This window comes from Sus scrofa, chromosome X (genome assembly GCF_054392235.1).
Source record: "Sus scrofa isolate SSC_HxYL_T2T_F1_AM1 chromosome X, Sscrofa_HxYL_maternal_Yorkshire_Landrace_v2.0, whole genome shotgun sequence".
In the NCBI taxonomy this organism is placed as follows: domain Eukaryota; kingdom Metazoa; phylum Chordata; class Mammalia; order Artiodactyla; family Suidae; genus Sus; species Sus scrofa.
In genome coordinates, this window is record NC_139401.1 from 131,363,119 (window position 1) to 131,375,213 (window position 12,095).

The 12,095-nt window shown below is 44.8% G+C and overlaps 1 protein-coding gene across 12 annotated transcripts in view; it reads left to right on the top strand.

Moving 5' to 3' along the window:
* The window catches only part of AFF2 (ALF transcription elongation factor 2), a 535,022-nt gene that overhangs the window by 414,282 nt on the left and 108,645 nt on the right, over positions 1–12,095 (top strand). For all 12 annotated transcript variants that reach the window (XM_085006501.1, XM_085006500.1, XM_085006502.1 and 9 more), the window contains one exon: positions 6,549–6,645. In XM_085006501.1, the coding sequence (XP_084862627.1) occupies positions 6,549–6,645 (97 nt within the window). The remainder of the gene's footprint in view (positions 1–6,548; positions 6,646–12,095) is intronic.

Genomic DNA, 12,095 nt, shown 5'->3' on the forward strand with positions numbered 1-12,095 from the left:
TTTAATCTCTTTTTTACTTGGGGTTCTTTGTAACAACCTGGCAGGGGAGGATTCTTGCATGTAAGAGAGTTTGAAAACCATTGGCTCACAGTAGAGATGACCAAACTCTTTTACATAAAGGTTCAGATGGTAAATATCTCAGGCTTTTCAGGTCCTATGTCCTCTGTTACAGCTGCTGAACCTGGCCATTGTAGCACTAAAGCATGGCCGCCATGTAAATGACCATGTGTGGCTATGTTCCAATATGACTTTGTTTATGGATAATGAAATTTGAATTCCATATAATCTTCATATGTTATGAAGTATCATTCTTCTTCTGACGTTTTTCCTCAACCATTTAAAAATGCGAAAACCAGTCTTAACTTACAGGTAGTACAAGAACAGAGGGGAGGCTAGCTTGAACGGAAGGCCTCAGTTTGCCTCACCCTGGACTAGAAGGTCCCTAAGAGAACTGTTGGTTCTCTTGCTAAGGAACCAGAGTACCCTTAGGAGATGCCCATTTTCTGGAACCCCCTAGACAGCTGTCAGCTACAGAAGACACTCCTCCTCTGGTCTGTATGCCCATGGCAGGGTACATGAGGTGGTTTGGATGGGGGCTGTGAGCCCAACGGGGGGCACTGGGCTATAGGGCCCCACCTGATAGATCTTGGAGATTTTTCCTATAGAATACAGTCTTTATGTTCAAACTATTTGTCACTGCCACAGCCCTCAGACTGGGAATTATGAGGATTCCCACTAGGGTGGTCATGGAATCTGACTTTTAAGTTAAAACCTTGAGAAAATTAAATGCAGCTTCTCCCGGGAAAAGAGTCTGAGCACCTTTACCTCAGGGAAACAGAATGAATGCTTTGAAAAATATCACAGCCTCTTCCTTGTCATCTGCCTTACTACCTACCAACAAATGATTCAGTGCTGCAGAGACTACAGAGCACTAGGTAGGGAAATATAGAATTCCCCGAGTAATTCTAAGCCAGTCATGTTTCTTTCCTTCCTGCCTCCTTTATGAAGAGGAAGTACCCTTTAAGGAGTCCGTAGGACTAAGGCACTATTCTAGAAGAGGGCCCACAGGAAGACGCTGCCTGGCAAGAAGACACAGGTCTTCAGGCATCCCCCAGAATCTCTGGGATGATGAGATTCAGCTGTGTTATTCATTTAGAGGCCCCCCCCCCAAACCCCACTTACTCTGATTCTTTCCACTCCGAATACTTATGAAGACAATGGTAATTTAAGCTAGTCCCCTGAAAACTCCCAAAGGGTTGACACAAAAGCAATGGTTTCCAATTTTTGTCGAGAGCCTAAAACCTGAATGAAACAGCCTCCCCCGTCCCTCCACTCCCCTGCACAATGGAGGGGAGTCCATTGTGCAATGGAAAGTCCAGTCTCCCACTGTGGACTGCAAACAACAAAGCTCAGACTAACAGATGGAAGCTACAGGACAACACAGGGCAACTCTGAACTGGCAGAACTCATGATGAAGAAAGCTACCGAAGAAAGGAAATGAATGCCTAATGCCATCAGACAAAGGCTACGGCCACATGTTGGGGATGTTGTCCACTTGGTGACAGGGTGACACAGATAACACATTAGGCCCTTCCAACTATAAGAGCCAGGGTCCATCTGCATGTCAGCCACCAATATGGCAGCTGCTTCTGTCAACATCTGGAAGCTGGAATCCAGGCGGTAACGGGTATTGCACCTGATGGGCTGTCTGCCCAGAGGGGCACCATTTATTTTTTGTTTTTTTAGGGCCACACTCATGGCATGTGGAGGTTCCCAGGCTAGGTGGTCTAACCAGAGCTATAGCTGCTGGCCTACACCACAGCTCACGGCAATGCCAGATCCTTAACCCACTGAGCAAGGCCAGGGATTGAATCTGTGTCCTCATGGATGCCAGTCAGATTCGTTTCCACTGAGTCACGATGGGAACTCTGACCATTTTGTAATTCACTAAAAGTCACTGCGTAGGGGGTTCCTGTTGTGGCTCAGTGGTAGCGGACCCTAGTAGTATCCGTGAGGAACTTCCATATGCCTCAGGTGGGCCCTAAAAAGACAAAAATAAAAAGGTGCTATGTAGACTCAACAGGTCCTGAGAACCACTCAGGGTTCTGATGGTAGCTACTGAGTAAGGATTCTGAATCAACTAACTGCCTTTGAAACCCAGTCTTACATACAAAGGTTAAATTGGAGCATGCATTATAACCGCCTCCTGAGAGTGGCAGGCCCAAAGACAAGGTGCTTTCTCTTAAGCACTCAGGGAGGACCTCAGAAAACCCAAAAGAGCCATGATGATGTGTTTAGAACATTCTAGAAGAATAAATCCAAGCCCTGAAACTTTCCATACTCCTTGGTCAAGGGCTTCCAGTGATACCTGCTAGTTGATACCTCTGCATGTCTCTGGGTGACTACCAGAGGTTTTTTAAAATTGTTCCAACCAAACAGCACCATTGTCAGGTAATAGGAATAACAGCAATAGCAACAATAACCAAGATGGAGACAAGAGCTACCTATATTGACTCCTAGGCAACTGCTTTAACTTTCTTTTTCTAATCCTTCCAAAAATTCGCCAAAGTAAGTATTACTGTTGCTCATTTTAACATGCGAGGAAACTGAGAGTCAACGAGTCTTATTGACTAGTCCTGGAGAGCAAATCCACTAGAAAAGCCAGTATTTGAACTCAGGTCTGTCTGACTCTCAAGCCCTTGCTCTGAGGCTCATGCTGCCTCAACTAAAGGGTTCATTTCCATAGAACCTTCTGGAATAATGTTTCAAGGTCTCTGTTTTTTCCTGTTCAAAATCACCTAAGCATTCCACTCTAAAATGGCAAGGTTTCTGGAGAGCAGATGTTACAATAACAAGTAATAAGGGGCCTGTCATGTCATAGTGTCCTGTGATGTCCCAGTGCCAAAAGCCCTCTGAGGCCACCAGGATCAGCTCCAGGAGCAGAGAATTAGCGACAGAGAAGACTCTGAGCACGTCTCTCCCTTCCTCCTCCAAGGCCTCCCCATCTCATCTGCTCCAGCTTTCCGTAGTTACGCTTTTATAGGATCATCTCTTCAGCACAAAGACTTTGCTGTGTTGACACAGTTTCAGGGACTATTTTACTTCTTAATACGCACGAAATTATAAGTCATACTGAAAATAAAAACAGAGTTTTCACACAAAGGCAGACACTGTGAACCGCTAGATCCTGAACAAACATCACAAGTCACTAAGGAGGGCTACTGTGTTCTGTTTTCATCTAATTGAAAAGTGGCAGAACAACTGTTGTTGTTCTTAAAGATCACACACACAGGCAAACATTCTTGTGAGCCTGACTTGTTCACATCTTGGGCTAGCCGATGTGTGATGAATTTGTCTATGGACTTATAACCTCATGAAAAGAGATTACCATTTTTTCTGCTGAGACCACCTTCACTGCAATGGGTATGAATGGTGCTGCTGTAATAATTAAATCCAAAATCTTTCATAATCCTACACTTTCCCTGGAGTAATGTTCAGCATTAGCTATGGATGGAAACGCAAACAAGTACATGTAGACTCAATAATAAAGTTTAATAGGTCAGGGAAGAAGTGGAATGAAATGAATGCTTAACAGCTCCAGAGATAACTAATGATAGTTTGCCTTCCCAGTTACTTCCTTAGCTTGTGTTTGCCTGGACTTGAATATATACATCCAATTGTCCTTTATTAGCAACCAAATCCATAGCAAGCTTGTTGCATGGGGAGTGTTTAATGTCAATCACTATGTAGACTGGCTGCCTATTTCTAGAATTGTACATCAGTGGGCCTCTCATTTCCATGTTGAGATCATACAGAGTTGATTGGAGAGTAAAATAAGTGCTGACTTCCGCTCTGTACGCTCTGGGTCTGGATGTGCTGGTTCTGACTGAAGGAGAGTAGCCTAAAGACCATGAGCCCATGTCTGGATGTAGCTTTGGGACCCTGGGTGACATTTTCCAAGTCACCACGCTTTTGCTTGTGATTACTCGCTTATAGTTTTAATGCTGTACATTATTTCCAACTGCAGTGATGTTTCCAAAGTAGTAAATGATACCCTGCATTATGTTGTGTTTTTGTAAAGTATTTTGCATGCATTAGTTCCTGGTGACAGATAAGGGACACAGATGAGGCTCAGAAACAGTAAATGACTTACCCAAGATCTCAGAATTGATGGTTAGCCCCCAGTTGAATCCAAACATCTTGATTCCATGTTTTGTTTTGCTCTATGGGGGTTTTGTTGTTGCTGTTGATTTTATTTTCACCTCTAGCCTTTGTAAGGTACATCCTCTAGGAAAACATATATTTTCAAGTTCTGGCTGGAGATGATCTGGGTTCCATGTTTTGCCTCCATGATATCCTAGCTGTGTGACCACAAGTTAAGTTCCTTAACCCCTCCAGGGCTCAGTGTGTCTGCCTGGAAAATGGGGCTAATTATTATTATGGGGACTTCTTTCATAAGGTCCAAATTACAAATTACTTGCTGCTGGGCAAATACTTAACACCTTCTATGACACAGAAATGGATCCTCTAAAGGGTAAGAATCATTTATCATTTATTTTGCTGAACACTTAGGTGTCATTTAATGCGTAGACATTGCCTACCTGTATTCACACACACACACACACACACACACACACACACACACACACACAGAAACAGAGCGAGAGAGGGGTGAGGGTGGGGAGAGAATGAAGCCCAGCATAGGTCTTTTTTAAATACTTGAGTTCTGTGGCTTATGAGAATGATACACTCTTCATTTACCACAATGTGTTGTAAAGAATTATTTGTTCAGAGTCATAAGCCTGCAACTGCAAAAGAAATGCCAAGATACATTTTGTCTCCTACTCTAAGATCTTCCAAACAGCCATTAGTCTCTTGAAGGACGGTCATAAATCCTGCAAATTTCCTTTATCTGAAACCAACTCTAACAATCGTCCTTCCCACCAATCATCCTTTATATCCGTCTTCGGTTTTCAGACCTCAGTGAACACATCCTGGTCTTATGTGACTGAGTGTGAAAGTGGAGGGGCTGGCCTTTCTTGGGAGGGCTTTTGGAACCCACTCCTGACCTGAATCTCTTTCTAATATTTGGACATAACCTCTGAAATAACACACTCCCCTGTTTATCAAATTAGAAGCTGCCTTTTGCCTTCCAGCATCCCTCTGGCAAAAAACACACAGGTGGGAATCAGGAAATGGGGGTTTTAGGACTGGCTCTGGCACCAACTACCTGTGTGACCTTGAACAAAGCACTGGGCTTCTCTGATCCTTGCTTGTCTGCAAAATGAGGCTGGTGGACTGTATCATTTCCAGGGAGACGCTGCGCCAAAAGCAGAGGTGGATGAGTCGCTGTGCCTGCACACCTGGGAACTAGGGGCTGATGGAAGAGGTGCTAGGATCAGCTGGGGGTGGGGAGAGGGAAAGGTCTTCTTTCTGAGATGGGGAATTCTTGCTAAAAAGCTTTTGTGGAGGAGGTGTGATCTGCCTGAGCTGTGGAAGAAAAACAGGACTTCCAGAGTTGAAGAAGGGACTTCGAGCCCAGGATCTGAGTCTGGCACTGGGTCTGGAAGCAAGAAAGAAAAAAGCATGCTCCTAAAATAGTAATCAGTCCAGAAAGGCTGAGACTGGCCCCACTTGGAGCCTGGGGAGGAGGTCTGATGTGTTTAATAAATAAAAATATTAACACCCATTGGTCTTTGAAAGTAGTGTAACTGGAATTTTAAGATAATAAGTCACTCTACCTGCCGTAGCTCAAACTTGGAGCTAGAGAGCTGGTGGCAGTGGAATTAATATCCCTGTGGAAACAGAAGGCTCTGTGTGCTCGATAAACAATTTTGAAAGTGCTAGTTCATCACCAAAATTCCGACCACTCGTATTTTTCAGGTACCTGGCCTTAGGAGAGAAAGATTTCTTATCCACTTCATGGGCTTACATTTCTTGGATCAAATTTTACGGGAAGGGATCGGTCATATATCAAAAGGTTAATGACTAGCCATTTCTCGCCCTGCTATTTTGTGGCCACTGTGCTGCCACAGTGCAGAGGGCACTGAAAGGCAGTGGCCGTTCCCTGGGCCCCTTGCCTCTGTCATCCAGAGAGCCCCAGCAGGCTTCGACAACAGCCTGTAGAGCTAGGGGCTGTCGGCATGCCCCTATTCTTTCATGAGAAGCTCGGAGCATCTTTTCCTGTAGAGAATCCAGGGCCTTGTCCCACCTCCACAGTGATTGATCAGTACATTTAGTGCACTTTCTGTAGTAAAAATATATAGACTCCACTCATCTCTGGAGATGCTGAAATAGTCCCTCCCCCCCCCCCTTGATTTAGGGGAAGGTAGAGAGAGTGGATGTGTGCCGAATCTGACATAAATATAAGAGCTCAAATATCTAATTAGCTGAAAGAATCTTGGTTCCCTCTGCACTTTCGACAAAATTGCAGCTGTCAGATTGGAGCGCCAATATTTTATCCTCCCCTCAAGATGGATCTGAGGATGATATAGAAAAGACGCTTTCTAACCTGAACGCCACTTGGCTTTTTTTTCCTTCTTTTGTAGGATGCTTGAAGATGACCTGAAGCTGAGCAGTGACGAAGATGACCTTGAACCCGTGAAGACCTTGACCACTCAGTGCACCGCCACTGAGCTCTACCAGGTAGGAACAGCTTAGGGCTGGGTTGGGGACCTTCGGGGAGGGAAGGGAGCTAAAGGAACTGGAGAGGTTTTGCCATCCACAAGCCTACCCCCTGCTTCCCCTTTGGGCTTTGGAGAGAGGGAATGGAGCAAGGGCAGGCCTGGTGTTCTGGAATAGATCAAATGAGCTCACACCATCTTCACCCCTGCCTTTCACGTCGTCCCTGCCATACACACCTACTGGTCTTCAAAAACAATAGAGATCGTCTTTCCCTCTTCTGGACTAAGTACCGTCTTGGGCTTGGTGTAACTTTCCTGCAGTGAGTCCAGTGGGAGGCTTAGCACCCCACACATTCCTTCATTAGGATATAAATGTGACTGCTCTGTTCACCTTTCCCAGGGGCACCGCTGCAGAACACAGTTGAAAGTCAATGCCCCCCACCTTGCAGCTTACATGAACCTTCCGGCAAAAGGCATTTGGCAAAACCTTGCTGCTGCCCTGTGTTCTTGCATTCTGCAGGATGAATATTCACAGTACTTAGCAGAGAATTAGATGGCACGAACCTCTTGATCTGAAAAGGCCAAGCATCACGTGTGAATCATGAGAGTGGCCGTATAGTGTGTGGTATCCGCCATGCTTGAGTGTGTTCTCTGGAACAGAAAACTGTCCTGCATGTGGGGTCCTTCTGAATGTGCTGAGAACCTCAGATAAGGAACACAGAAGGATCACCTACCTTTTAGAACAGCCAATGCCTGACCATGTTCTTTCTGTAGGGAAGTCTGCTAAGAGATACAACTGAAACCAAGGTGTTTCGAGGAATGCTCGTGCACTTGTATTTCAAGATAATTAACAAATACAGAATTCCATAATCACTAAATACTTTGTGAGGAGCCTGAAAACAAACAAACAAACAACAACTTAGGAAGAACGCTTCAAGGCTCATGTACTCCCTTCTCATCTGCAGTTGTTGACCACACTACAACTCCTACTATTCAGTATAATTTAAATGCTGAGTACCTCCTCAGTGTTAGGTGGCCAAAACTTTCCTGCCCTTTACTTTTTCTACTTTATTCTGCTCGCATTTCCAATAATATGTAAAAATTGCATCTTTGCAACTTTGGCGCTTTGCCAAGAACAAGCACAATGTCTCCCCAGGGCTTGTTGTATGTTTCCTAAATGCAAGCAGCCCCTCTCCTACTTGGGTGGTGGGCTTCAGAGCAAATGTAAAAGGCACACTTAAATGTGGGTGTCTGCCATTCCTGCTTTCTGTATTTAATGTGCCAGCGACGAGAGCATTACATTGGTAAATAAAACAAAAAAAAATCTTAGGTCATCGATTTTGTCAGATGCTTTTTAATGACAGTGCTTCAAGCAGTCATCACAATAAATGAAGGTAGATTTTGCACGTTGACTTCCTATGTGGCACACAAGTGCAGTCTGCTTTTTTGGCTTCCCAAGTCGTTATTTGACATATTTACCTGAAGAAGGGGCATCGGGTCAGTTGGCCTGAGTCATGTGGTGGTTTCGGGTGTATGCAGAGGCCATTTCAGTGCCTAGGCCCTCAGATGATCTCGTTTGAAGGGCAGGCTGAACTAGTAGATCTAAGGTAGGACAGAATGACAACTTAGTGCCCTAAGCTGGGTCCAGGAGGCAAGAAGTGGGTGCCAGGTTATAGACATTTGCAAAGGAATCCTCCTTAGAGAGTTTGAGGACTAGTTACAAAGCTGGAAGGCTAAGGGCCAGGAGAGAATGCTTATGTGGTCACAGAAGCCACAGTGACAGTAAGCTTGGGTGACTTCTGGCTTTCTGAGTCCCAATACTCTTTTTCAAAGATGTGTGGATCAAAATCATTTTTTTTTTCGCTATTGTGGTAAAATCTGCATGACATCAAATTCAACGGCATTGAGTACATACACAATGATGTGTATTCATCACCAGTTCCGGAATATTTTCATTACCCCAAAATGAAATCCCACATACGTTAGGCAGCTGCTCCCAAATTCCCCCTCCTCCCAGTCCTTGACAACCAATAATCTAATCCACTTTCTGTCTCAGTGGATTTGCGTATTTCCTCTGAATGAAATCAGGATGCAATATGTGACCATTTGTGTCTGACTTCTCTCACTTAGCATCATGTTTTTTAGATTCATCCATGCTGTGTCCTGTATCAACACTTCATTCCTTGAGTTCCCACTTGGCACAATAAGTTAAGAATCGGACTGTAGTGGTTTGGGTTGCTGCTGAGGTGCAGGTTCAATCCCAAGCCTGGCACAATGGGTTAAGGATCTGGTGTTGCTGTAGCTGTGGCATAGGTCACAGCTGTGGCATAGATTCAATCCCTGGCCTGGGAACGTCCATATGCTGCAGGCACAGCTGAAAAAGAAAAAAAAAAACTATTCCTTTTTTAGGGCTAAATAGTATTCTGTTGTGTGGATATACTACCTTTTGTTCATCTACTTATCAGTTGATGGACACTTGCATCCACTTTTTGGCTGTTGCAAATAGTGTTGCTCTGAGCATTTATGTATAAGTTTTTGTTGAACACCTGTTTACAGGTCTTTTGAATCTTGTGATTCTTTTGACTTCTTCCCATTCTTCCCCCTAGAAGTGGAATTATTGACTCATATGGTAATTGATGTTTAACTTTTTGAGGACCCACCCAAATCATTTTCTTTTCAGGTGAGATAACATAGTGCCCCAGAGGCAATACGGTACTATTCTCTCATCTTGGAATTGGGGCCATCATATCTCCAGCCACATCAGGAGGAGTTATGAGAGCTCACATGGAGATGGGGCCACTCTTGCTCTGCCCCACACATTAAGCTAGGTGCTCTGTCTTACTTGAATCTCACAGCAAACCTTAGAGGTAGATTTGGGCCTCTAGTCTAAGCTGTGGAATTAGAGAATCATTCTGTTTGTGGCAGGATGATGGGGGGGGGGGACACCCTAACAAATGCATTGGTGCATTAAATGATGTGTCCAAGGGGCCTAATTACACCATTGGTTTGAGCTGGCGTTATACTCAGAAACTTTCTCAGAACCTGGTAGCTACATTCATGCACTCATGGTTCTATAAAAATGCCATTAACGTTCTGAGACATCCTCAGATCATCTTATCCATAATCATTGCCCCTGGACACACCTAAGGAGACCTATATTGCCCAGGTTTAATGAGCACACACCAGTCTTTTCCCAAAAAGCTCCTGAGACCTTATGCTATGGTTCGTGACATAAAGAATCCCAAGAGAATGCATTGCAAATGCACGTGTCAAAATGGAACATGGGATCAAGATGTGTCAGTGTCTAATCTGACATTTCAGTTCCAAGTCGCTCATAATCAGAACCACCTCCCCTCTCCCTGCCCCAGCACAGGCACCCTCCACAGCAGTACTGGCCATGCCGAGCAGGTCCTGTGCACAGACCTCAGTAGAACAATTAGGATATGTCTAAATGCTAAGAGTCATTCCTCCCAATGGGAAAATGCAGCCTGAGGCCTGAATGGGAGAAGCCGAGGGGCAAATTAAAGATTCCAAATGGTCAACCTTCGAGACTCGGGGCTACAAAAAAATATTTTTAACAAGATATTTGGGAGTTCCCGTCATAGCTCAGTGGTTAACGATCCAACCAGGAACCATGAGGCTGTGGGTTCGATCCCTGGCCTCACTCAGTGGGTTAAGGATCTGGCGTTGCTGTGAGCTGTGGTGTAGGTCTAAGATGTAGCTTGGATCCCGTGTGGCTGTGGCTGTGGTGTAGGCCAGCGGCTACAGCTCTGATTCAACCCCTAGCCTGGGGACCGCTGTATGCCACAGGTGCGGCTCTGAAAAGACAAAAGAAAACAACAGCAACAGGATATTTGAACAAGAATCTAGTGATTCTTTAAAGTCAGAAACACACAGTCCCGAATGCACATGGTTTCAGTGAAAAAGCCATGGTGATTGTACCCTGAAAATATTTGTCAAAAGTTTGAGTGTTGTCTTCACATTCCCTGCTGCATTTTGATCTTCATTGTTCCTAGTAATGATCTAGAATGCCTTATATTTGAGATGCTAGATACGTGACTTCCCCTTTTCTTATAATGAATGGAGGTTAGAGCTGCTGAATTAACTACCTGGCAGACAGCCAGTGTGTGGCAAACTTGAATGAAAAGGTTCTGTCTAGGAGTTCCCATCGTGGCTCAGTGGTTAACGAACCCGTCTAGTATCCATGAGGACGCGGGTTCAACCCCTGGCCTCGCTCAATGGGTTAAGGATCTGGCATTGCCATGGGCTGTGGTATAGGTCGCAGACACAGCCCAGATCTGGCATTGGTGTAGCTGTGGTGTAGGCTGGCAGCCGCAGCTCTGATGTGACCCCAGCCTGGGAACTTCCATAGTCTGTGGATGTGGCCCTAAAAAGATGAACAAAAGAAAAAGAAAAGGCTCTGTCTGGTCTTGCCTACCATGTATTAGCTGTGTGCACCGAGCCAGAAGGAATTGTAAGACTAGTCATTGAGAGGATTGATTGTGGACTAGAGAAGCCTGGGCATCAACCCCAGCTCTGTCACATACTTAGCTGCATGATACTGGGCAACTCACCTAACGTCTCAAAGTCTCAGATCTCTCACCAATAAACTAGAATAAACCAGTCTCGTAGAACTCATAGGAATCCTGTGAGGATGAGATGAAGATTGTGTGTAAGAAAATGCTTTGAAAACCACGGACAAATTGGTGGTGGTTCTTCCTTATGGCCCTTTTACACAGTAACTGGAAACCCTCTCTTTTGGGTCCATTGGTTAATAGACCTTACCCTTCATTTTTGCCTTGGTGTTCAGCAGGATCAGCTAGGAACTGAGTTGAAGGTCCTAACTGCCCTCCAGAAGCATCCATTGTTTATGAATGACCTTTCCTCCCCTCTGATCCCTGACAAGTTTTAAACCAAACGTCCTAGGAAGAAAGGCCAGGTTGCCAATGACACTGCATGAAGTCCTCCAGGAGAATTACACATCTCTAGAAGAATTTTTCTTCACAGGACTGACGTGGGTGGAGAGTTGAGTCATACTTTCTGGTTGCAGTTCTTATTTCTCTTTCTAAGCTCTTACCGTGCCCTGGAGAAAGATTCTAAGGGTCTGCTGTGACACTCCACTCACCTTGGTTTGCTCTCAGGGGCTTCCCCTGAATGGGAAAGCAATAATTGCTTGAAGTTGACATCGAACAATGGAATGTTCCAGAACAGTGTTTGTGTTGGACATAGTGTTTTGAACTTAATGTCTGCATAAACATACATATTGCAGTATGTTCTGCTTTGTGCTTGAAGTCAGCTGTCAATAATCATGGTTGGGATGTGGGAGGCCCCCCATGATGTCCATTAGCCAGCTGACTGCATTTTTCCTTCTCACCTGCCATTCTTGGCATCAGAAACATAAAAGCCAACCCTGGCCTTCCCCATCTAACACTTATTGAATTGCCATTTTCCAGCCAGTCGTTCGGGGCAGGC